The 27,384-nt window shown below is 35.9% G+C and overlaps 1 protein-coding gene across 4 annotated transcripts in view; it reads right to left on the reverse strand.

Moving 5' to 3' along the window:
- Positions 1–27,384, reverse strand: part of ORC3 (origin recognition complex subunit 3) — a 119,115-nt gene that overhangs the window by 39,407 nt on the left and 52,324 nt on the right. For all 4 annotated transcript variants that reach the window (XM_078155246.1, XM_078155245.1, XM_020976306.2 and 1 more), the window contains exons 10-12: positions 25,699–25,832; positions 23,281–23,344; positions 1,092–1,208 (exon numbers count right to left, since the gene is read on the reverse strand). In XM_078155246.1, the coding sequence (XP_078011372.1) occupies positions 1,092–1,208; positions 23,281–23,344; positions 25,699–25,832 (315 nt within the window). The remainder of the gene's footprint in view (positions 1–1,091; positions 1,209–23,280; positions 23,345–25,698; positions 25,833–27,384) is intronic.

Consider the following 27,384-nt stretch of genomic DNA (forward strand, 5'->3'; position numbering starts at 1 on the left):
TGTTGATTCAAAATGTGTAAACACATACTAAATCATAGCAATTATCTCAAAAACAATAGAAATTCCTTCACAACTGATCCCTGGAACTGATGCAAATACTTACAGGGACCAATTTCTTCCATGATAATTTACTATACCCATAAATTCGTACAGGTACCTATATTTTAATATTTTTCCAACTCTTTGAGATTCTCTGACATATTTCATTTCTTAGCTGTTTCCTGTATGTGACATTCCACATATAGCCCATATATGGGCTATTCCTTATGTCTAAACTGCACCCCTCCTTGTCTCTGCCTCTTAGAATTCCTATCTTCCCTTAAAACAAGGTTCAGGTACCATATCTTATATGGGGTTTTTGCCGATTCCTTAGTTGTTAAGTATTTTCCTTTGAAATTACTTTGTATTGATTTGTATATATTCTAGTACAGAATGTCTCCCCCTCAGCAGAATGTAAGCTACTTGATAGCAAGTTTTATCTTTGTATTTCTGGTGATTTGCCTATAATGAGTATTCAATCAGAGATGGAAGTTCTAGGCCAAAATTCTTATATGAAGCAGAAGTACTAATTTTATATAATGTTTCTTCCTTTTATTAGTTTATTAGAGTTAGAGGGCAACTTTCTCATTTTGAAGATGAGGAAACTGAGACCGAGAGAAGCTAAGTGATTTATTGAGTTCATCCAGTAAATTAATAGCATTTCTGGTACTAACTCTCAATTTAGTTCAGTTCAACAAATATTTTATCCATGGCTTTTTTAAAAAAAATCTCACAATAAGTTCCTCTGCCAAAGCAGATAAACTTAGGTGATTTAGAAAAGAAAATTACATTTATACATTTCAGTTATGCCATAGAGAAGCTGCATATACTGTGAAATGTGGTTGTTCATAGTTGTAAACATTTAGAGAGAAAACACGTTTTCAGTTACCAGTACTACTTGTGTACAGCTGTAACTGATTCAGATTTGCAAAACTTTTTTTTTTTACATAGGACATTACTTCAAATTCAGATTCCTAGAATACTCAGGAAATCAAAGCATATAACTACCAGCACTGCTACTCCACAGATTCCAATTATAAAGTATTAGTTACCTGTCGGCCCAAGGGATACTTGGGAAGAGAAGACACAAACGCATGAAAACACCTCAGGACTAAGAAGAAATTCTCATGGTAAATGTGCAGTTCTTCTAGGAATCTCAGAGTTTCTTCCTAAACATCAATTTAAAATTTTCAACATATTATTCAACAACAAAAACCATGCAATAATACCATGTTATGAGAAATTTTTATTAAAAAATTAAACTTATATTAAACTATTAAACTTATAGCAAGCCAACAAAAGAGCAAATTCTGAATTACAAAATGCAGATCTCCAATTCATCAGTTTTTAGAAGACAAACAATATATAAGATGAGAGCTAGGCAAATCTAAATACATTTCCCATAAGCCAGGTATTCTTTTGCAAATACTAGAATCAGCTCCGTATTTCCAACAGATATATATTTCTAATGCTATGGGGTTAGGGAGCAGAGATGGGCAAATGTACAAATGAGCATCTAATTGTACCAGTCACCTCTCAAGAACAAAAAATGGAGCAAAAGTGTTCCATGCAAGTGTCCAACAGTACTCTGCTACCTCACCAGTATCAGATAGGCTGATGAGATGATCAGAAAACCACATACAATTATTCATGAGTCAATGTAATTAACTCAATGAAATTATGCTAATAGTATGTACTTTCATTAAAGTATTATTACAAGAATATATTTACCTCATTCCCCCCCAAAAAAAGTATAAAAGAAGAAATCCAGGGGTAAAATTTTCCTCATACACAGATTGAGTACTCATTCAACCCTAGTGGTTGTCGAGGAAAAGGATAGAAATTTTAACTCATGGAGAAGACATAAACTTGACAAAGTGAGGCTGGCTTCTCCAGCTGTTATAGGAAACTCAATCCCATCATTCAGTATGGCTTCTTGGCTGTTTATGAAAATAGGCCAAAAGTTGAATGAGAAATGAATTCCAAGGGTTATTTAAATCCCAGAAGCCCTTCATATTTCTAGTTTGAAAATACTTCAAGCTTACTATATAGAGTGGATATATAGTTCCCTGGGCTTGACCACTTTGGGATGCTGAGCTTGTAGACTGGATTCCATGCATTTAAAATTACTTTTTATTCTGAGTTTAACATCACACAAAATGGGTATTTCCATATACAAAGTAGAATAGAAAAAGAAGACTGTATATGAAACCAGGAATCTAAATTATGTACAGCTTGCTTTGCCTTTTATGCATAATTCAACATGTAATTTTAAAAGCCTACCTGTCTCTTTTTTTGTGACTTTTCTTCTGTCCTCTTTAATGCATTTCTTTACCCTCTTTTATTTGTTTAAAAAAGTTTATTGGTATCTTTTTTTTCTTACATTACCTATGTTTCTTTATGCATCCCCCTTCCTCTTTCCCCACTCAAGGAGCCATCCTTCACAACAGAGATTTTTTTTTAAATGAAGAAAAAATAAACTCAGCAAAGCCAATAAACATATAAAAAAAATGTTATAATGCCCTGTTTCATAATCATCGGTCCCTACCTCTGCAAAGAAGAGGGGGAAGATATCTTCTCACATCTCTTTTTGAGGACAAATCTGGTTTGATTCCATGCGTTTTTAATGTAACATTCGACTTCTTAGAATATTTTGAAATTGTTTTGGCAATAAATTTAAAAATTTCAAACTAGCAAGTGACCTTTTTACTAGGATATGTTTCCAAACTCTATTACCTGAAATATTTTCTCAAAGCCTGATATTAACAAAGTATCCTTAGTCTTTGTCTTTATTTCCTAAGAAATCAAAGAGAAGACTTAAACTACTCTACTGTGTCCTCCTTCAATAATACTTACTTAGCTGATAACCATTATCTTAAGCTCTCAACCATGCTGAAAATAACTGCTCAGATATAGATACAGTCAAGTAAATTGGATCCATAAATGACTAGTTCAATCAATTTCCCTCTACTCACTGAGAAAATCAATTCCTTGTTCAGCAAACTATGGCTCATTACACTGAAAGCATTGTAGGAATAAAAAAAATGCTTTTATCTCTAAAATGTTTTTCTACTATTCCTTTAATTGACTGATCAGTAATTTAAGAAGTGACAAGGTAAGATTTGAGGCCTATCACACTAAGAGTAGTCACAATCAAAAAGGCACATTAGTTGTAACATAAAAAAGCATACTGTAACTACTTTACATCATAAACTATAAAACAGAGAAGGCATAAAATCTGTACTTAGTAATTTTTTTTTGTATACTCTGGCAGCTTTGAAATGGATCTTTTGTATAGAAAAATATATCTGTCATTGATTATTAATCACATTTCATACTGACTTGCACTGCATATTGTTTATTTCTGTCTTAGAAATTAGATTTGTTAAGTGAGGATGTCTCAAAGCAACTCATCTTCCTTAGTGTAGTCATCCACAGCTATGGCCCTTGACATATTTACAAATGATCTGAAATTTAAATAGGAGTCTTTCTATACATGCATGTACTCTGAAACCCTTATTATTTTCACAGCAATACAAAACTTATATGGCAGATGAAACATCACACTAATACTCTTTTGCCGAAGAACACTCCAAGATGGTTTTTGGGACTGAAATCAAAGTTGCCTTTTCTGTACTGTGCACCTATTTTCCACCTTTCACTTTTCAACTTGAGATGGCAAGTGATGATATAAGGGTATCTTTTTAAATTATTTTCACAGCTATATGTCCTACTTTGTACTCTCTCCCACAGTGATGAAAAAGTATATCTTGAATCTGGTTTCCAAATTCTAACTACAATAAAATATTGAATAACTGGATCCTCAGAGATTAGTCATTTTGGACAGCTGAAATTAACCAGGTAGTTGGGAATTAAGCCTTACATTAAAAAAAAAATTTCTAATGGAAATCTTTTGCAAGAAGCCTTTCCTAGTGCCCTGTAAGATTATCTCCAATTTAGACTGCAAATGTCTAGTTTGCATATAGTTGCTTGAATATTGTCTCCCCCATTAGATTGTGACCTCCTTCAGGGCAGGGGCTATTTTTGCCTTTCTTTGTGTCTCCAGAGTTTGCCTGGAATGTAGTAGGTGCTAAATAAATGTTTGTTCAATAATCAATAAACATTTGTTAAGCACCTACTATGTGCCAAGTACTATGCTAAGCGCTAGGGTTATGACAGTCCCTACCCTCAAATATATACAAATACATACAAAGCCATCTATATAAAGGATAAATAGGAATAATTAACAGAGGGAAGGCATTAGAAAGAATTAGGAGAGGCTGAAAAAGGCTTCCTGTAGAAGGTGGAATTTCAGTTGGGACTTAAAGGAAATCAGGAAGGTCAGTAGTCAGGTAAAAGTAAGGAAAGCATTCCAGGAAAGCATGCCATTCTGGCATGGGACAGCCAGAGAAAACACCCAGAGTCAAGAGATGTAGTGTCTTGTTCATGGAACACTGAAGAGGGACAGTGATACTGGATTGAAGACATCAAAATGTATTTGCCAGAAAGTAAGGGGTAAGAAGACTAGAAAAGTAGGAAGGATCTAGGTTATTATGAAGGGCTTTGAATAATAAACACCAAATTTTGTATTTGATCCTTGAGCCACTGGAGTTTCCAGTATAAGGAAGTAGCACAGCTGGGACTGTGTTCTTAGAAAATCACTTTGGTAGCCAAATGGAGGATGAATCAGAGTGGGGAGAGACTTGAAAGAGGCAGACCCACCTGAGAGATGTTGCAAAGGTGAAATTGCCAGGCCTCAACAACAGCATGAATACAACTTTTTTCTATAACATATAACACACTACCACAAATTCTTAAACAGTAATAGTGAGTATAATTTAACCTTTTCTTGACTCAGTGACATCATTATGGACATTAGTACTGAAATGTGCTATGGCTGTACATGAAAGTAATAACTCACGTTTGCAAAGTGTTCATTATTTTATTTGCTTTTCCTAATTTGTACGTTAAGAAAGTTGAACAAGCATTAAAATCTCCATTTTGAAAAAGAAGAAATGGAGGTTCAGAGAAATGAAGTGACTTGCATGGTCAGTAAGTAGTAGAGTCAGGAGAGAACCTTAGTCTTCAGATTCCTAATCTGCTGCTCCTTCACCTCCAAACTGTGTGGGGATGTGGGCCATTGGTAAATGGGAACTAGCTTGTACCAGCTCATGAAGCCAGCTGTTGAGAGCATTTAATCTCTGAAATAAGCAAATGCCACAAATGAGGGCTTGATTTATTATTTTGTTGACTGTCTAGACTTAAAAAAGTGATGGAAAAAATGTTAAAAAAGTTTTCCTGGGAGAGTCACTTACCAGCACAATCCCAGATATAGGGCTGAATGAGCCTTGGAAATTAATTCCCCTTTTTTAAAAAAAATTAACTTTATCAAAACTTTCCTTGATACCTACAAGTATTCAAATATTAAAACAGAAACAAAAGAAAAGAACAACAAAATAAATACTCAAATATTCAAGTGGCTCAGTAATCTCACATGTGTGGGTGTTCTAGATTTTAAAAAACTACAAAGAATGATATATTAATTAGTTTTTTGACTCCTTTAATTTTTAATACAGTGGCAGTTATATTATTTTTGCTTTCATAAGCCCTTTCTATTTGTATAGATAAAATAAACCTGTAGCTATCATCATGGCATTGCCTTTAATTACACAGTTGTTGTCAATGTCCACTACTCTTCTGGTGGTCTTTTCTTTACTGTCATTTTTATGACTTAACATATTCTTTCATATTCATAATCATATGTTTAGACCTAAAAGGGATCCTAGATACTGTTTCTTATGGCTCAATAATACCTCATTACACTCTTATTCCATAATTTAAGTCTTCTGCCAATCAATGGCCATTTAAATTTGTTTCTAGCACTGTTATGAATTTTTCACACAAATAGGTATTTTGTACATAGAGATCAATACGCCAGATATCTGAAGGAAGGAAAGTTACCAAAAGCTTGGGGAAAGTCTCAGACCTTATTAAACCCAAAAAAAGGCAAGGGGAGTGGGAAATTAAAAGAACATCAATGATTACCAACCTATATGCCTGTTCTCCCATCTATAACAAAATCTATATATGTACTGGTAAGGAACAAGCAGGCTTTCAAACGCCATATTCATTAATGGAGCACATCTTTATCATTTCACAATTAACTGAGTGACATAGAGACTTATAAGATGCCACTGTTGGTTAATTTTTTTAAAAAGTATTTTATTTCACAAGACAAAATGCCACCTTATGTGCTCTCTTAGAATCTTTCTTATTAATACATTAAAATCATTGAAGATTTCTTGGAATATATAACAGAAAAAATTCTGTTTAATGACTGTATGATGACAATCACCATAAGAGGCATAAAACAAGGAGATGTACACTTGTCAAAGGTATTTGCTACTCTCTATGATGGAGAAAATTCAGGGCAGAGTCAAGACCACAAAGAGATTCCCTATGGATTGTGAGGTCTTCCAGCTATTCCTATTTGTAGATGGCATTATGATGATTGCAACAAGTCCCATAACATTGCTGTACCATCATTCTGGGCTACACACTTATTGCTGGCTTCTCTGGCTTCCTTGCCATCTCCAGGTTCTGAACTCAGAACTTAATGTCTTAATGTTCTTGATGTCAGCTTGCTTTTTGGTCGTTTGCCTTTTTTTTTTTTAATAAGGTATGTATGGTTACATGATGTCTAGGGAAGTGTGACAGCTGAAGGGAATCTATTTTTAAACCAATAGCACAGCAATCTACCCTACCCTGCATATTCCCATAGCACTGCAAAAGTATTTTTCTTTATTTGGTTTCAAGGCTCTAACTACAACTAACGTCTTTTTCAAAAAATTAGTCAAAGAATAAAGTAGCTTTTTCAATCTCCAAAAGACCATTAATACCATTAAAAACATTCCCAACCTTAGTTCATTCTCTGTTCTTCATTCTCCTTGACATGACACATCCAAGTTTGCTCATTCAACCTTTGTAATATCACTTGCATTCAATTGCTTCTCTCACATGGCCACAACCCTAGTTTAGGTCTTCATCACTTCTTGCCTGGACTATTGCCCTAACGGCAAATGGTTTCCTTGCTTTCCCTTTGCTACTGTCTCTAACCCATCCCCACAAAGTTGCTAAAATAATCTTCCTAAAGTACAGGTCTGACTTTGTCACTCCCTGTTCAAGAATCTCTAGCAGCTCCTTAATGCTGGTAGAATACATTGCAAACTCCTTGGGCATATGTATTTTACAATCTAGCTAGAAACTACCTTTTCTTTGCATACATGTTGTATCTCTACTCTTTGCTACCCCACGGTAGAATGTGAGCTACTTGAAGATAATTTTTCTTTGTATCCTCAATATTGACCTCACAGAGAGAAAGTTTAAACAATTTTTATTGAATTTAATCAGATAATTTCAGATTCTCCATCACAAACACAATAGCATCTATACCTCTGTTAGTGTTTTATCCATTCTTTTACCTCGCTTGTACTTATTTGCTTATGACCATTTCAAGAATTTGTGCTTCAGTGTTTGAGGAAGGGATACTTCAAAAGCTCCAAATCAATCATCATCAGAGATACGACACCACTGCAAACATGACACCAGGCCACAATTTTCTTTAAGCCTACTGTAATGTCTGCATTTCAGCAGAATTCCAGGCATAAACAATATTGAAAATCACATTTTAAATGTTATAATAAGACTCAAAGAACTATACAATACTGGGACAACAGATTAGCCTTCTTTTTGGTAATAACATTTCATACTTGAATACAGTCCTATACATGTAAGATTAGGTAGATTTCCTCAAAAGTGCTCTGAGTCTGTATTAGAGAACCTTTGTGCTAAGTTTACTAGTCAGAGTCTGTTTACCTAGATCAGAGAGGCTCAATAGTGTCACAAGGCAGAGCTGCTTTCCATTCCCTAGTAGCCTTATGGTAATTGGAGGTAGGGGGGTTATTGACAATGAAGTCTCTGGGGAAAGGAGAAAATAGAGGCTGATAATGAAACCTCCAGCTTGGGGAGAGGGGAGAGGGGAAACTCTGCCAGCTGAGAAAGCTTCTGTGTAAGGCTTCAGTTTTTACTAACTGCTTACACAGAGGACTGACCTAAATATTCTAAGTGGTACTTACCTAACACAGAACTAAACAGAATCTATTGCCTATTTTCTTTGTGTATATAGTTATCAATGTTGAGATGATTCAACTTCATGTCATACAAGGATTAGTCAAAGGAACTGAAAATGTCTGGCCTGGAGAATAAAAGACTTAAGAGAGAACATAATATCTCTTTTTAGGTATAAGAAAGGCTTTCATATAGAAGTGATATCAAATGCAAATAGAAATGGGGACCACTAACTCATATGTAAGGATCCCTGAGGGTCACATGCTGACTTTATTTTAAAATGTATTATTATCTATGTTTTATTATATTTTTATTTATTTTGTCAAATATTTCCCAATTACGTTTTCTTTTTTAGGCAATTGGGGTTAAGTGACTTGCCCAGGGTCACACAGCTAGTAAATATCAAGCATTTGGTCTGAGGCTGGATTTGAACTCAGGTCCTCCTGACTTCAGGGCCAGTGCTCTATCCACTGTGCCACCTAGTTGCCCCTCCCAATTACATTTTAATCTAGTTCAGGCCACACTCAGGAGTGTTGTGGGTTGCATCTGGTCCCTGCAGGTTGCATACCTCTGATATAGAAGACAGATTAGACTGACTCTGTCTGGTCCCACAGGGCAGAGCTAAAACAAAATTGTGGAAATTGCAGATAGGTAGATTTGGGCTCTATATAAGGAAAATATTGCTAATAATTAGAGATTCAAAAGTAGAACATGCTGAATCATGATTGGTATGGGTTTCTTAACTATCTTGAGACTGGCTGATCACTGGTCTGGGATGGTTCACAGGAAATCTCTGCTCAGCTATGGTTTGACTAGATGACCTGTCTACCAAGTATCTCTTCCAACTCTGAGATGTTATAATATGCTCTGTATAACAGCTATATTTTAAAGTTTAGTTTCTACAGCCACTATGAAATGGATACTTGTTATAATTCTACATTCCACTTAAGGTTCAGAAAACTGGATAAATTCTCCACTGATTTATTTTTCTTTAAGTCTTACTATACCTTGATGTTGATATTAACACAATGTAAAAATGCCTAGAGAATTGATATTATTGTTTAAACCTTTTATACCTCACCTCACTCAGTGAAAATGACTTTTTTTTAAAAGAGAAAGAAAACAATGTATTTATAACCTTTATGGCAGTGTTCATTGATGTCCTATACAATCAATCAATCAAGTTAACTTAAATGTCATGGAATACGAAGACAAAAATTAAAGTGTTTCTGTTCTAGAGGAGGTTACATTTTATCAGGGGAATTTGCTATTGGAAACCTCAATATAGTATATTCTAGAGCAGTAGTGTCACTTATTGTCAAACTCAAAAAGAAATGGGGCCACTAAACCATACATAAGGATGCCAGGGGCACATATTGACTTGGTTTTGAGGTGTAATATCATCTAAGTTTTATTGTATTTTCATCTTGTTAAATATTTCCCTATTACACTTTGATCTTATTCTGCCTGAAACCCATGGCATATTTGACACCTCTGTTCTAGAGAACTTGTTTTCTGTCTTTTGGGGACATTTTTTAGACATTACTGAATCTGCATGGTACAGTGGGAAGATCAGGGACTAAGGATCAGCTCTGACATTATCTATGGACTAAAATTAAGTCACTTCAATCTTCTTTGACTTCAGTTTCCTATAAAGTACGATATTAAGAACGTGCTGCATACTCCACAGTGTTGTTGAGTCTTTATAAATAAATTTTAAAGCATTATATAAATGTGTTATTAAATCATCTTTGTTAATTAGTCAAAGGAGAGAATTAAATAATCTCTACTCTAAATACAGAATTGAAGAACTGTAGCAAGTATCCCCAACTGAAGTTATAAATGATTCCCACTTAGCTATTCTTTAAAAAAAATTAATTAAAATTGGTCCTTTCTTTGAAAAATGAATTTACTGAAGAATAAGTAGGAATAGGAAACTTTCAGATGAGGAAACTCTCTCTACCAGCGGTTTGCCCCTTTTCTGCAATTTATAATCTGAGTTGCCTAAAGCACTGAGAGGTTGATTTGTCCAGGGTCACATAGCCAGAAGATGTCAGAAGTGGGATTTGAACCCAGGTCTTCCAACTTTCTATTCACTATGCCAGGCTGATTCTCAAAGAATAAAGAATGCTTTATTATTAATTTATACTTTTCACCTACACAGAAGAACTGTTGAGTAATTTTGGTTATCTTACTAAATATCATCTTTTAAAGTTTATTTTTACTAGTCAAAGATGGAATTTTAAGCAATGACTGTTGATTAGACTGTCAAACAAGTGGAAATAGAATCATGAATATATGTAGTAGAAAGGAATTTAAAGAATGAGCCTGAGCCCCTTGTGTTACAGAGAAAACCAAAGTCCAGACTTACCCAAGGTTACACAGCTAAAAAAACAGGATTCAAGTGCAGGGCTGTTGACTCTCAGTGCAGTGTTTTTCTGTGGTGTGCCATGCTTCCTCATTATGTATATGCTATTCAGCTCTAAAGGTTCTCTACATTTCTCTGCTTTTGACAAGCAGTAGCATTAACAAAAGAACAACTGTGCTAAATATAATGACAAGGCATCATTAACAGGGATGATGAGGTCAACTAATTTGTGATTAGCAACTTTATGCCCTCCCTCAATCCCACCTCCAGGACACACTCTGCTGTGCTCTATCAACATCTGCTTGGTGATTCACTGAAGCGAGGATGTTGATTGTGAAATAGTTCTCACCTACTTGTTTGTACAAAGTGGTCAAATTTCAGACTCTTGGCAGCAAACTTGTGTTTATGTGTTGAATAATTTAAAAATGAAAGATGCTATTCTATGTTTCCTGTTATGAGAAACTGAGGTTCTAGAGTAGGATATATGTAAATTATACCATGATTATGAAAGGCAGTACTACAATACTAAACCCAGCTGACCTCAGTATATACTACTTTGATTATTACAAGTTACATGGGACATGATCATCCCACCCCAGGTTTGTGGAATTAAATTTAATTCAACAAACATTTATTTAGTCCTGTCTATGTGTAATCTTCACATAAAGTAGCCTTCCTGACCACGTGGCACTTACAGTCTAATAGGGAGATAAGACACGTACCAATAACTACAATTCAAAATAACACTTACATGTATCAAAGAGGTACAAATCAAGTTCACTGTGATATCTGAGGGAGAAAGGTCATTACTCAATGGTAGGAAACCAGAACTTCCTCAAAAAGAAGCCATTAGGTTAGGTTAGGTTAGGTTAAATCAGGTTTAGTGCTGGAAGGACCTTCAGAAACTACATGGTCCAATATCCTCATTTTATAAATAAAGAAACTGAGGTCCAAGAGTAATATGCCCAAGGTAGGATTTGAATCCACTTCCTCTGACTCCAGAGTCATCACTCTTTCTCCTTTTCCAGTGGTGGGATAGTAAGAGATTATTATATAATATTAATGTCCTAATTGTTCTAAGGCCAGTATTACTGGCCTTATTGTATGACAAGAAAGCATAAAGTATACTCAGCAGGCAATAAGAAACCACTGAAAGGTTTCAGGCAAAGAAATGACACAGCCAGGTCTATGCATGAGGAAAATATGTTTTGAAGCAATGTGAAGGATGCTTTGGAAAGAAAAGAAAATAATAATAATAGTGATGATGATAATAACAGCTAGCATTTAACTAGCACTTACTATGTTCTAGGCACTGGATTAAATGCTTTACAATTATTATCTCATTTGATTATCCCTATTTTACAGATGAGGAAACCAAGGCAAACCAAAGTTAAGTGACTTGCCCAAGGTTACATAGCTGGTAAGTGTCTGAGGCCAGATCTGAAATCAGGTCTTCCTGACTCTAGGTCACTGAGCCACCAAGCTGCCCTTCTACTAGCTGAGGTAAAGTAAGAAAACCTGTTTTTGCATATATACTCATCACTGACTATGTGGAAGGATGAGTTTTTAATAAATATAAGAATAATGGAGTTTTTAATTTAAAAAAGAAATTAACAGTGGAATAATCAGAAGATGAATAAAGAATCTGAGGAGACTTAAGTAGGGAACTAGCAAGGTACAGTGAAATGAGGGCTGGATTAGGGATCCTGAGTTCAAAATCCCAGCTCTGCCATTTATTCCCTATGTGACCTCAGACAGGTCACTGAACCTTTTTGGACTTCAGTTTTCTCATCTATAAAATATAACCTGTAAAGTTCCTTTGAGCTCTAAAACTATGATGCTATAAGACAGGACAGGACAGTCCTTTGCAGGGTATCACAGTCTCTGCCTAGAAATTCTGGTAAGTCTATGGTTAGTTAGAGTAGCACAATCTCTGCTCAAGAAATTCAGGTGCTTCTTCCTTCCTTCCTTCCTGCAACTGGAGTTAAGTGACTTGCCCAGGGTCACACAGCTAGTGTCAAGGGTTTGGGCTGAGGTCGTTTTTGAACTCAAGTCGTCCAGACTCCAGGGCCAGTGCTTTATCCACTGTGCCACCTCACTGCCCCCAGAAATTCAGGTGTACTTAAGAACCTGAGGAGAGCTCTTTCTTCATGTTTTAAATCTGGACCTGTAAGATTTTGAAAGAAGCCAGGAAACTTTCTTTTAGGAGTCTTTCATGCCAATGGTTCTAAAGATAAACACTAATTGTCGGTTCTACTTCTCTTTCTTGTATGTGAAAATACTAACTACATTCAGTACCTTTCTCACTTATCAACTGAAAAAGAATTGTATTAACATTCTATTATACTGTAATACTAAATACCAATTGCCCAAGTACTTGGGCACATTTTGTTCCTTGTTTAATTATATTATACTCACTATGCTCATATTAAAATAATTTATAACTTTCAAATAAATAAAACAAATATAAAAGATCATACAAATATTTTTTACTAGACTATTCTTTAGTAAGTAGGACAAGAGATAAGATATGGTACACAGGCAAGACATACTCATATATAATCAACATAAAAAAGTAGAGACTCCTTTACAATTTTTATTTGCTCTTGAAAGCCCATATCTGAAAACCTGTTTAATCTTATTTCAAAGCAGTTAGGAAAATAAATAATTAACAAAAACACAGATAAGACAGAGCATTTGAAATATGGGTCCAAAATTATCTCATAGGTCAAGGTTAAACTGAGAAAAGAAGACAGAACTCCCAAGTGGCAGTCTACTTCTGTTAAAACAAATGTTTACAGTATTTAGAATTTTAAATAAGGTGATCACCACCATACAAGGAAAGTACCATTATATATATCTATGTATATATCTATGTATATATCTATGATTTTTTTTTGTAAGTGAAATATGAAATCATTAAGCACATAAAATTAAAAACAAACCATATTTACGTAGGATGTTTATCTACAGCCCTTAAAGGCAAGTCTGAGTTCCAGCAGATTTTGTTTTTATAGTAGAACAGTCAGGAGTTACTTGCTCCAGGAAGCCTCAAAATACATGCTGGGAAAGCTACCCCTTGATAGCAGTCGGGTTTTGTAAAGAGAAAGGAAACTGTCAAGAGGAGTCATCAGAAAGGGTATGGAAGAACAGAATACTGCCAAAAAAAGTCAGGGTAGTTTAAAGGAGGTAAGGAAAAGAAGAAATTTCTAAAAAGGCCCAGTGAAGGAAATCACATGATAAAGAAGCCAGCATCCCTCTGACTCTTCTTAATCTATTGCCATGCTGGTACCCTTTCCTTACCACTCTGTAAATTCTCTGCAGAGTAGAAGGGCTTAGCAAAGGGTCAATACCTTCAGATGAGGCCAAAGCAAACAAGCATCCCAAATGAGACCAAAAGATTACAGTGGTTTGGAGTAAGGCAAAGAGCAGGGAGTAAAGCATGGAATAAGCAGACAGAAGAAAAGAGACTCAGTGAAAGCTGTGGGCTGTCTTCTGTCTCCAACTACCTAGCAGCGATTTCCACTTGGCTGTTCCATTGCTATTCCAAACTCAAAAAGTCCAGAAGCAAACTCATTGTCTCAGGCCTTCCCACCACCCTGACAATGAGCTACTAATCTACAAAGTTCTGGGATTTTATCTTTGTACTATCTCCCATAGCCATCCTTTCTTTTCCATTTTTACTTCTACCATGCTAATAGTCATTTCATGCTTAGGTAATTTTAATAGTATCCTAACTTGTCTCCCCTCCTTTAGTATGAGTCTGAAGTTTCTATCTGTTAGAAGAAGTTAGAAAAGGTGGACCCAAAACGTTGAATATTAGAATAATAATGAGAACACATTGTTCACGGCAGCTAGGTGGCTCAGTGGATAGAGCACTGGAGTCAGGAGGACCTAAGTTCAAATCTGGCCTCAGACCAAACACTTGACACTTACTAGCTGTGTGACCCTGAGCAAGTCACTTAACCCCAGCTGCCTAAAAATAAAAAAAGAAATAAAAAAACCCACACTGTTGAAGAAGGGAGATAGCCAATTCTCCCTATGAGTAAGAGGATGATCGAAAGATTGGAGACCTTCTAGAAGCAGCCACAAAGAGTTGTGAACAAACTACAAGGAATAATAAGTAAAAAAAAAAATAGACTGATTAGACTGGAACAAACAAGATGAAAAGGTAGTTAAGAATTACAGTAAATTTGAAAGGAATAGTCTAGTGAAGGCATGTGTCTAACAACACAGTGGATACCTGATAAGGTCAAGAAAGAAAGAGACATCATGATGAGCATGGGATCATAAACATTCCAAGGTGGGAATCTGGTGGTGTCTGTTGTCTTTGGTCATGGAAGCTATCAATAAAAAGTTAGAGTGAAGAGAAAGAGAAATGAATAGATGAATATATGGTAGAATATTAAGTGCTATCATTTGAATGATTTATCTTAATTCATTGGTCCTCTCTAGCCATATCAACACTGTTCCTCTATCCCAATTATTTTCTTGATTCTGTTCAATACAGACACAAGAGAAAATGTCTGAGCCAAACTGGATCTGGCAGTAGTCCTAGTGTACATTTTTCTTTTCACTCTTAAATAGAGTGTTTTAACATTGTAACTAGGAATTTGGTACGCAGAATAAACAGTAATGTAAGAGAAAAGAGAAGAAAATACACAGAAACTAAGAGTGAATCCTTGACCTTTGTTTTCAGTTACTTCATTGTCTTTTTTTTTTTTAAGGTGACTAAAAACAAGCTGGTACTGATCTTGGAGCTTAAGATGTTAGCTATTGCCAGAAAGCCTGCATTTTTCTGCTTCCTTTTGTTTTCTCTCTAGATATCAGAGGGCTCTTTTTTTTCCCATTAGGAAGAAATTTTAGCCAGCAACATTTCCCATGCTTGACATACCACACCCTAGACATCAGATAGACAGCTACATAGCACCACTTTCTCTTTGTTCCAGTGAGGTTTGAATGTTAGCTAACTCTTGTTTACATCTTCTTTTGTTTTCCCACTTCAACATTAACAGTTTTAATATAGGGAAGGGAAAGGTTCTTAGGTTTTAACAGGTTAACAGTTAGTGATGAGTCTTGGATTAGAAGGTTCAATCCCTAACTCACTAGGCAATTCCTAAATTCATTTTACCTCACTGTCTATCCTGTAGTTGCTTCTACTTTCTCCCTAATTGTCTCCCTTAGTTATTTTTTTCTCCAGCAACAATCTTCTCCCGTCTGGCTTTTCTTCCAATCCCAGAAACAGGCACAAGCGGTAGTGATCAGAAGAAAATAGCAAAGGCACAAAATAGACAAGTGTTGGATGGGAGGCAGACAAAGGGATTTCTTAGACCTAGAAGTTCTCAAGCTGTTTACAATCCAGTTGGGTAGATAAGACATATACATATGAAAAGTTAACAGTACAAGGTAAAGTAATAAAACCTCATTGTCTGGCTACTTACTTGGCTTGTTTTCTCCTGGCTAATTCAATAATCCAACAGTATTAAAGCCCTTACTATGTATACTGTACTGGGCTAAGAGGTGGGGATGAATTCAAACTGTTCCTGACCTTAAGAAGCTTACCCACAGTCTTTTGGGGGCTTACCTTCTAGATTTAGAACAGGGATTCTTATCTTTGTCTTAACCTTTAGCAGTCTGGTGAAACTCCTTTTCAGAATGTTTTAAAAATAATTGAAGGAAATGCTAATTTTCAGTTAGAAGTTAGTGAAAATAAAGTTGTAATTTTTTTCTTGATTCAAGTTCATGGAACTGCGAAATCTATCCACAGATCCCTTAGGGATCCATGGATCCTAGTTTAGAGTCATTCCAGAAATCTGAGAATTCTAAAAGGACTGGGGTCTGCAGAGACTGCAGAGGTCTCATAGTATTTGATTAAAAAATCAATCAACAAGCTTACTATTAAGTGCCCACTATATTCCAGGCATTGTGTTTATTTAGTAGCTAAACACAGGAGATACAAAGAAAAGCTAAGTCCCTGACAACAAGGAACTTACATTTTGACGAGTTCAGATAATATGTAAATAAATAGCTATACAGTATTCAAAATTATGAGGAATGCATTAGCCTAAATGGAAAAAAAATCCCTGTGGAAGCTTAAAAAAAAGGAAATCCTGATTAACCCTTGTTAGAATAACGCTAGCAGTAAGGGCCCAATACCCATTTCCTCATCTGGCAGGGAGTCTGAATATCAATTAGCTGCCAATTTCTACTTGTATTCACCTCAGCATGAGTTAGCCAACAATACTAAACCTTAACCCAAACCCCATGTCCAAAGTTCCTATGCCCTTGTACCCAAAGTCTGGTTCTTTTTGATCCAGATAAGAACTTTATAAAAATTCACCCAACTTTCCTCACGTCCTCCCTACTTTCCTCCCCTTTCACCCTACTTTCCTCCTCCTTCAGTGGCCTAACCAATCCAAGGCACCAGTAGAACCACCCAGTATGTATCTATCCTTCCTGACTACCCCAGGACTATGCATCTCTCACCTCCCTCAATAAAACTTGCTTGTTGCACCTTAGCTGTCTCCTTCTTAAGCTTTTGGTTTGTTCTCTCCTTAAATACATGACCAGAAGCCCAAAACTGCAACTAGCTTCACCTAATTTCCAAGTCCTTGACTTAGGGAATATAGAGAGGAAGGGAAGAATCAGGAACCGCATACCTCGATAGCAAAGGCCCCCTCTTCCTGACGCCAGGGCTATGACTAAGGACTCTCCTTTCTGCATGTCCCTCAGTTTTCTCCCTAGCAACATAAGTAGCAGATAAAGAAGACAGCTAACTCTCCTTGTATAGGACTTTAGCACTCAGAATCTCTTCAAACTTTAAGACAAAGATGCATATAAAGCAGATGGAAGAAAACCTTAGAGGGAAGACTAACAGCTGGAGTAGGAATAGAGTGAAACCAGGAAAGGCTGCATGCAGAAGATGGGAATTTGAGCTGAGGGTTTGGTTTTTTTTTTGCAATTGGGGTTAAGTGACTTGCCCAGGGTCACACAGCTAGTAAGTGTCAAGTGTTTGGTCTGAGGCTGAATTTGAACTCAGGTTCCTCCTGCCTTCTGGGTTGGGGCTCTATCCACTACGCCATCTAGCTGCACCCCCTGAGCTAAGTCTTGAAGGACGACAGAGATTCTAAGATGTAAAGGTAAGGAGGAAGAGCTTTTCAGACATATGGAACAACTAGTACAAAGGCAGAAATACAAGAGATAAGAATGTTCTAGTAATTAAAAAATGGAGGCTCCCATTGATTGGGTTAGTCAGAGAAGGATGAATGGGGGAGGTCAGATTTAAACCAGGGCCTGAACAAGAGGGTATGACTTGATTTAGTGTAAAGGAAGAGAAAGTCATCCCAGGAGGCAAAAGTATGAACAAAAATATGGAAGTGGAAAATGTCTTGGTATGTTTAGAAGGCACAATGAACTGAAATGTCTGTCTAGAGTGGATGAATTATGATGGGGCATGATGAAAGGGTGGATAGCTAGATGGCACAGTAGATAGAACCAGGCCTGAAGTAAGGCCTGAACTCATCTTCCTGAGTTCAAATCTGGCCTCGGACATTAGTTGTGTGACCCTAAGCAAGGCACTTAACCCTGTTTTTGCCTCAGTTCCTCATCCATAAAATGAACTGGAGAAGGAAATGGCAAACCACTCCAGTATTTCTGACAAGAAAATCTCAAATGGGGTCAGAAAGAATGGGACACAACTGAAATGACTGCACAACATAACAGTGAAAGGGAAAGTAGGAAAAGTAAATCAGGACCAGAGCAGAAGATTTGGAGTTTGGGTTTTATCCTATAGGGAATGGGAAACCAATAAAAGTTTTTGAACAAGAACATGAAATGATGAAAATAGCATTTAAGAAAGATTAACCTACTGGTAATATTATGGGTGGATTTGTTCACTACCCTCACCATCACTGACCAACACCGAGTACAGATACAATGGCTCATTGAGCAAAATGAGAAGGAACTGTTAATATCATATTGTCTAATTCAAAAGGGTGATAGTACATGATCAAAGTGAATAAAATAGATTGCTCAAAGCTGTGAGACAACACTTTACTTTGCACAGGTCCTTGTACATAGTAGGAGCTTAATAAATGACTGCAGAATTGAAAATTTCCTGTCTGATGATAATAACATTATTTATTATTTTTGATTAGGTCCGATGGTAACTTGTGCCACAAAAACACAACTAGTTCAGGGCAAGCACAGTTTTGGCCCAGGATACATGTCTTCCTCTGTGTTTCAGTGATGATCCACTTGTGATAATCTCATCTTCTAATCAGAAAGCTACTTTGACTCCACAGTAACTCAGAATGCAACTATCTTCTGAGTAATCCCTTAAGCAAAAGTAACTTTGCTTTAGGCGTAGTTCTTTGCTGCTTTAGATCTGACAGCTTGCATGCCTCCTCTTGGATCCTTTGCTTTGGGGATCCAGACCCTAATATGGCCTAAGGCAGTTAATAGTGTTGTGTACTACTTTATGTGGTACATGCCTAATAGACAAGTCTCTCTAATTCCTCAGGGCACGGGTTAATCTCTAACCATTTTGATTTATGACTGTGAATTGATAAGTCTTTGTTCCTTAGTCTTCTGTGTGTGTGTGTATACACACGTTCACACATGTAATCTCTAAAACTGCGCAATTATATTCAATTTATGTCATTTTACTTTCTTCCTAGTTATTCATATAAATATCCAGTGATATTTCACTATTCAATAAATATCTAGTGATTTCTCAGTGTAATGTATTCATTGGAAAAATTTAAGTACTGTAAACAAAAGAACATATTTAAAGATCCTTTGATTCTTAACTAGAAAACACGAGAAATTTTGGTTATATTTAAATATTCCAACCAAGCTGAATTAAAACTTCCAAAAATATATCTTATGCCTTTTCTTTTCCTAGATAGTAACTTGAAGATGACTTTTGTTCAAGACTGGAAAGAAATACTGGAATTATATTCTTTTTTCTATGAGAAAATATATTCCAAAATCATATACTTTTTTGAGTAAAATATGTTCCTACATGTCAAAAGGTGAAACTTTTCATGATGTAACATAATTATAAATATACAGAATCCATAGCAACTGAGAAAAATGACTATTTCTCATATATTAATAACCATTTACTATTGGGGAGATCCAGGATTTTTTCCCTTGCTATTTAGTCATTCAGAAATCAGCCAGCATCTGAAGAAAATTGCTGATAATGAGATTGGATTAACTATCTCCTCAAACTTGTTCAGACCCCACCCAAGTGGGGAAGCTCATTGCTCTCATTCTACTCAGGCTTTGGGGGTGGGAGGGAAGAGATCCTTAGTTTAGATTGTCCAGGGCTGGAGGTGATCTAGGAGTAAAAGTGACATAATTAAAGTGAGTCCCCAGACCACCATTAGAATAGGTCCATCTCTCATTACAATAGTCATTCTTCTCATTAATTGTTAATCAATCAGAGTTGATTGCCATTGGGAACACCCACTCTTCCAAGGGCATATAACCATCAAGAAGCCACCATGACCCATCTTCGGTTTAGGAGAGACAGCCAAATGACCCTTTTATTAATTATACGCTAGCCATAATTAATAAAATGATTGCTAACTGCCCAGAAACTACGTCTCTTGAACTTTTTATACGTCACACAACACAGAATCATAGTATTTTAGAGTTGGAAGAGATTTCAGTGGCTATCAAGTCCAAGTGATAGTGCAAAAAACAATCCCTGATTACATAAAACCACAAGCCTTCTCTAGAAGATATCCAATGAGGGGAAGCAATGCCTCCAGAAGCACTCTTCTTTTACATAGCTCTAATTGCTATGTAGTTTGGTTTTTTTTCTTTCTGATATCAAATCTTAATTTGCCTTTTAATTCATTGCTCCTAGTTGTGTACTCTGGAATTAGGTTGAGATATTTTTCTAGCCTATGAGCAGAATCTAATATGGTTCAGCAGAAGTAAAAAAGGCAAGGATAACAATCATGTTCTCAAGACAACACAAAAAGCAAAAACAGTTTCAATTAAAAGAGATAACAAGGAAAACTACATTTTGCTAAAAGATACCAGAGACAATGAACATCAAAAAAATTTTACAGCAAATTTCTCTAATACATATATATTATAAATATTATACAATTATATAATTGTTACTATATAATTAATTATATAATACTATTATTACATATACATTATTATAAATAAGTTAATTATACTCAATCATAAAATAAACAAATAAATAAATAATATATTTTTCAAATAAATATACAGACCTGAATCAAATTTATAAAAATAAGAACCATTCCCCAATTGAAAAATGGTCAAAGGATATGAACAGGTAGTTTTCAGAAGAAATCAAAGCTATCAATAGTCATTTGGAAAAAAGCTCTAAATCACTAATGAATAGAGAAATGCAAATTAAAACAACTCTGAGGTACTACCTCACACCTATCAGAAATGACAGATGCTATAAGGGATGGGGGGAAAATAGATACATTAATGAATTGTTGGTACAGTTGTAAACTGGTTCAACCCATTCTGGAGAACAATTTGGAACTATGTCCAACGGGCTTATAAAAATGTGCATATCCTTTGATCCAGCAATACTACTACTAGGTCTGCACCTCATAATGATCAAAGGAAAAAGAAAAGGACCTATATGTACAAAGTTATTCAGAGTCACTCTTTTTGAGGTGGCAAAGAATTGGAAATTGAGGGCATGTTCATCAGTTGGGGAATGGCTAAACAAGTTGTGACTTATGATTGTAATGAAGCACTACCATGCTATAACAAATGACGAAGGGGTTGTTTCAGAAAAACATGGCAAGACCTATCTGAACTGAAGCAAAGTGAAATGAGAAGAACCAAGAGATCTATTGTGCACAGTAATAGTAATTTGTAATGATAATCAATCATGAAAGACTTGGCTACTCTGATCAATACAATGATCCAAGACAATTCCAAGACAAATTCAAGATGAAAAAATGCTATGCATCTGCAAAGAGAAAGAAATTATGAACTCTGACTGCAAATTGAAAAACAATCTTCTCACTCTATTTTTGTCTTTTTTTTTTGGCTAGGAAAGGGGGTTAAGTGACTTGCCCATGGTCACACAGCTAGTAAGTGTTATGTGTCTGAGTCCAGATTTGAACTCATGTCCTCCTGACTCCAGGGCCGGTTCTCTATCCACTGCACCACCTAGCTGCCCCTTTTTATTGTCTTTTTAAAAAACAATATAGGATAATATGGTGGAAATATGTTTTGCATGATTTCACATGTATAACTGATATTGGATTGCTTACCTTCCAAGTGGGTATAGTAAGGATGGGAGGGAGAGAGAGAGTCTGGAACTCAAAATTTAAAAAGAAAAGAATGCTAAAAATAAATAACAATATTTAAAAAATAAACCATTATCTCAATACTTTCAAAGAAGAGCAGAATTTTAAAGCTGAAAGGAACCTAAAACACCATCTTGTCCAGTCCTTTCATTTCAAATATAAGGAAAAAAAGGAACAGAAAGTTTAAATGACTTGTTTAAGGTCACAGAACTAATTAATGGTATAGGTGGATCTAGGAAGCAGGTCTCCCAATTCTCAGAATATTGTTCACTCCTGAAGAAAACTACCACTTGGTGCAAAAATAATGCTGACTTTTTTTTCCTTAGCTGTTGGATATAACATTATTGTAGCCAAGTTTCTAAAACAGTAAATGGTATCCCAAAAGTCTTTAAGCTATTAAAGTTTAAAACTGAACTAAGAATTTTTGGGATACCCTGTATAGCAAGCCTGCACAACTTGTTGCCCTTGGCATGCCAAAGGATTTCAGGTAGCCCATGAAAAATGTAGAGGAAAACATCCTTTGTGTATAGAGGTGTATATAGAGTTTGGGCATGCTGCAAGGTGTATGAGGGTGGCCAGAAGTTGTGCGGCCTGCTGTATAGTATTCAGGAGAGGCATAGTCACACAGAGGACACAGAGCTGATCTTACAGTAAGGATGAACTGAGTTCAAGTCCAATTCTGACCTTTCAATGACACAGACAACAATATAAGGCCAAAACTTGTAGAGTAGGAACAAATCAGCATTGGTCTAGAGAGGATTTCCTCATTGGAGGTTCCTTACACAGAAGAAATCCCAGGTCTGGTCTAAAAAATTACTATTCATAAAACTAATATGTAGTTCTTAGGGTACAACATGTAACATATCAAGTATCTTTTTCCAAAGAAATATATGAGAATTATTAAGTTACTTATAAGGTGAAAAGCACCTAACATAAAATTAAAAGCTCCCTTTTATGTAATGTGTTTTAGTTCATAACTTCCTCAAGCTCATTACTGCATCTTTGATATTATACATATTTTGCAAAGCTAAGAGTAAGACACTTTGTGTTTTGATGCAAGATGGCCCTTGCAAAGAAATTTTAAAATAAGACTGCCTACAGATTCTAAAACCACAATGTGAACATCAAGCTGAGATCTAATAGTCCTTTCAGAACAGACTAGAAGAAAAACAATGTTCTGGCTAAGGTTTTTCTCTCAGTAAAACAATTTCTGATCCATTATCTCGTACTAATATTCAAATAATAAGCCCACTATAAAGAGCTGAAACATCACTGCACAAAGCAAACTACACTATGCAAATTTAGGAAATGGGCTAAGTAAAGTCTGAATGATAAAATCTTGCTTTTAAATTCTTTGCAGAACAAAAGAGCTGAAACAAGTCTTAACATTGGCAAAGTTTTTTTTTTCCCCATTCTTACCTTTAGAAATCTCTCATGGGTCAATAACGCGACTTGTTTTTCTGGAATTTGCTTCTCTACGTACCTGAAATTAATACATGAGACACACACACATACAACTCAGAAAACCATCATGTAAAAAAGCAATGGAAACTGCCACCAAAAGAACCCCAAGTTCTTCCCAGCTTAACATCCACAAACATGTATTTCTTCCTAAAAACAAATCCAAGATGATGGTCAAGTTTTCATAAGCTCTACATTCAGAGTCTGGGGTGCTCACCAGAGAATTTGTGGGCAAGGTGGGAAAAAATGCAACTGTCTAAAATAGAAAATAATATGAATCAGCATAAAAGGGACTGAATCATCCATCTGGTAATGTAATCAACCAATATGAGTTAACTAGTCACTTGACACATTAGTCAAAAGAGCTAACATGACTTAAGTTTACATTGATCGAAGTCTGGTGCCCAGAATGAGAGAGTGGATGCTCCTGATGTTTTCTGCTCAGAGAGTTCTTGTCAGGTACAGCTGGACTGAATGATCTTGGAGATCCCTTCCAACTCTCAGAACCCTGAGAGGCTATCACTTTGTTCATAAATATGATGCTACTGAGTAAAAGGTGTCTCTTAAGGTGACAAGGGTTTCTCCTAAATCTCATCAAGGGAAAACATCCACATGAAAATCAAGATAATTAGAAGAGCATACTTACAAAGTCAGTATAAACAAACTGTGGACAGAACTCAAGAAGGGCCAATGAATAAACAGATTTTCTTTGTTTTTTGGGGTTTTTTTATATTTTGGTTTTATTTTGATAAAATGTACATAATAACAATGGCTATGAAAACTGAAACTGAATGTTGTGTAATTAAAGAGACTTAGCTGGTTACTTTAGTTGAATTTTTCTTTCCTCCTTTTAAAAAAAATTGTCTCTTCTGAGTGAGGGAGGGAAATATTAGGAAATGAAGGTAATACAAAAATAAAAGATATCAATAACTTTTAAAAATCAAGATAAAATGTTATAGTGTAATGTGTTAGAGGTTTTATGCAAGATTTCATTCCTTACTGCATATGTTTATTTGTTTTGTCACTGATTAAGTTTGTAATAACACTTATGAAGTTAAAAAAATCTCAAGTAGACTGAAATGTAATTTATGTAAGATAAACTGTGACCTAATTAATTGTAACAGGGCCAAGACAATACTGTTATTATAGAACTGTCCTAATTTGTATGGATTCTAAAAATAGGAATGTCAATCTGGTTCAAAGGAGAGACACTATTTAGACAAGTACTCCAGTCACTAGAAAGGTGCATTCCATTAGTCAAATAAGAATAATTCTCCATGTTTTAGCATTTATTTATATGAAATGATAATACATCAATAGCTAGCCTTAATATAGTACTTTAAGATTTGCAAAGCATTTCATAAATATTATCTCATTTTATCCTCATAACATCCAGAGAAGAGAGTTGCTATTATTATCTCCATTTTGCAGCTGAGGAAACTCAAGTAAACAGAAGTTGTGACTTGCCTAACATCATAGAGCACATCTGTGTTTGAGCCTGTATTTGAACTCGGGACTTCCTGACTCCAGGTCTAGTTGCTCTATCCACTGACCCATCTAGTTTCCTAGTATCACTTAAAATCAGTCAACTCTCCCACTTCTCTGATTTCATGCTGATCAACTACCTTTATGATTATTAATTAGGTTTCTCTAGTAGGTACCTTTCACTGATTTTATAAATCAGTCTGCTGTGAGTAATATTATCATGGTTCAGTTTCCCTAAGCCTTATCACCTACTATTTAAAAATACATGGTACAGTAAACAGAACACTGATACCTCAGTTTCCACCTCTAAGATGGCAGGAAGAGATTACTTCTTGGGTCCCTTTCTGCTCTAGAGCTATGATTCTATGATCCCACGATCATGGGAATTGATAAAATCAAGTGCAGCAGTAAAATGAAGGAAAAGGCCTGGAGCTGTAGTGACCTCAAACAGGTGTTAAGATTCCATAACTCTACCATTATTTTTTATTTATACTTACATTATATTTACACCTTTACTTGGTACAGGTTCTAGATGAATAAATCAGTTGTGTTTCATAGCTTATGTGATTTTGTTAGGCACAGCAAACTCCAGAACTGTAGGATGGACTACTGAAAAGTAAACTGTGGAGTAATTTAAGAGATTTTTCACACTGTAAAAAGGAGATATTTTTATAATTATGCTTTTTTTAATATTTCAGATGTGGTGATGGACTATGTGTCTGTAGCCTTAGGACCAGACTAGCTAAGTGTGGAAAGGCTTAGACATCAACAGACAAGAAACTTATACACAAAGTGTAAGGTATGGAGGTGCTACAGTCTGCATTGGTGGGGGTGAAGCTATAGATCTTCTGAATTATACATAAAAATGTTAAACATGCATTTCTTTTTTACCTCATAAAAGAGGGAAGGCGCCGAATACTTTCACACTGGTCTTCTGATAAAGAATATATTCTTCTCTTTGCTTCTGGGAGATCACAGCACAAAATGCTGAGTGGCTGAGAATAGAAATGTTCTAATACAGCCAGCTGAAAAAAAGAGAGAAGATATTTGGAATGTCTCAACAGCAAATCTTTTGCCTTATATCAATTCAATTTTCCAGAGGTAAAAACCTAAACAAAACAAAAAACTCTAAGACATTAATGGAGCCAAAATGGCTGTTATCAGGCTCAAGTTCTGCCTCTGATATACACTAAATGTGTGGCCTTGGACAAATCACGTAACTTCTAGGTACCAACTCTGTACTGGTAGAAGGAGCTTCCTTCCTGGGAGATGCCTACATGAATGTTTTTAGATCAGACCTATAAGTTTATATTCACAAATGCAAGTATTTTATTATATATTCAAATAATATATATGTTTTTTGGGTTTGTGTGAAATGCTATTAATGGTACTACGGTCACTGAATAAGGAGATGTGAACAGTATACACACCCAGATTTTGGGAATGAGGCCAGAAACTGTCAGCTCCCTAACACTGAAAGGGATCAAGAAAATATCAGTAACTATCAACCTATATGCCTATTTTCCCATCTATACAAATCTTTATGAGAGTCAACTCTATAAGAATGAGGACATCCTCACTAAATAAGGACATTAGGAAGGAACAGGTAAACTTTCAGAAGTGATATTCAACAATAAACCACATCTTTACCATCTTACAATTAACTGAAAGATGAAGAAAATATAAGATTTCATCAAGTTTATTGATCATTTAAAAAAACCATTTGATTCAGCAAAACAAAGTGCTGCTTCACAGGCTCATTCATAGCAAGGTATCTTCTGTTCATACATCAAAATCACTCAGGATTCGTTAGAAGATATAACAGAAAGTACCCTGTTCAATGACACTGATAACAATCATTAAGCTAGGTATAAAATAGAGAGATGTGCTATATGTTTGCCAAAGGTAATTATTCACCATTGGGATGAAAGAGATCCAGCAAAGTCCCGTCAAGGAGGGATTCCCTACAGATAATGAGGTCTTTCAGATGCTCTTGGATGCAGATGACACTGGGCCAATTGCATTAAGTGCCTACACACTACAGAGACTCCTGGAAGCGATCTGCACTCACTCAAAGGAATCTGACCAGTCCATCCATGCAGGAAAGATCAAGTGTATAAATAATGTGGAAAGCTTTTTTACTGACCTTGATTACTGTCCCTATATGGCAGCAAGACATGGAATATCACTGTCTCAGAAGAATAAAGATAAGCATCAAACAGAGGGCCATGGAGAGACATATGGTAGGTGTGAGTGCTGCAATGTGTAACCGATGAGGAACTCTGAAGAACAGGAGTAAATACATCATCAAGAAATTGTATGGGGGCAGCTAGATGGCGTAGTGGATAGAGTTCTGGCCTTGGAGTCAGGAGGACCTGAGTTCAAATCCAGCCTCAGACACTTGATACTTACTAGCTGTGTGACCCTGGGCAAGTCACTGAACCCCAATTGCCTCACCAAAAAAACAAAAAGAAAGAAGGAAGGAGGAAGGAGGAAGGGAGGAAGGGAGGAAGGGAGGAAGGGAGGGAGGGAGGAGGAAGGAAGGGAGGGAGGGAGGGAGGAAGGGAGGAAGGAAGG

This window comes from Phascolarctos cinereus, unplaced genomic scaffold (assembly GCF_003287225.1).
Source record: "Phascolarctos cinereus isolate Bilbo 61053 unplaced genomic scaffold, phaCin_HiC Scaffold_5;HRSCAF=322, whole genome shotgun sequence".
Classification (NCBI taxonomy): domain Eukaryota; kingdom Metazoa; phylum Chordata; class Mammalia; order Diprotodontia; family Phascolarctidae; genus Phascolarctos; species Phascolarctos cinereus.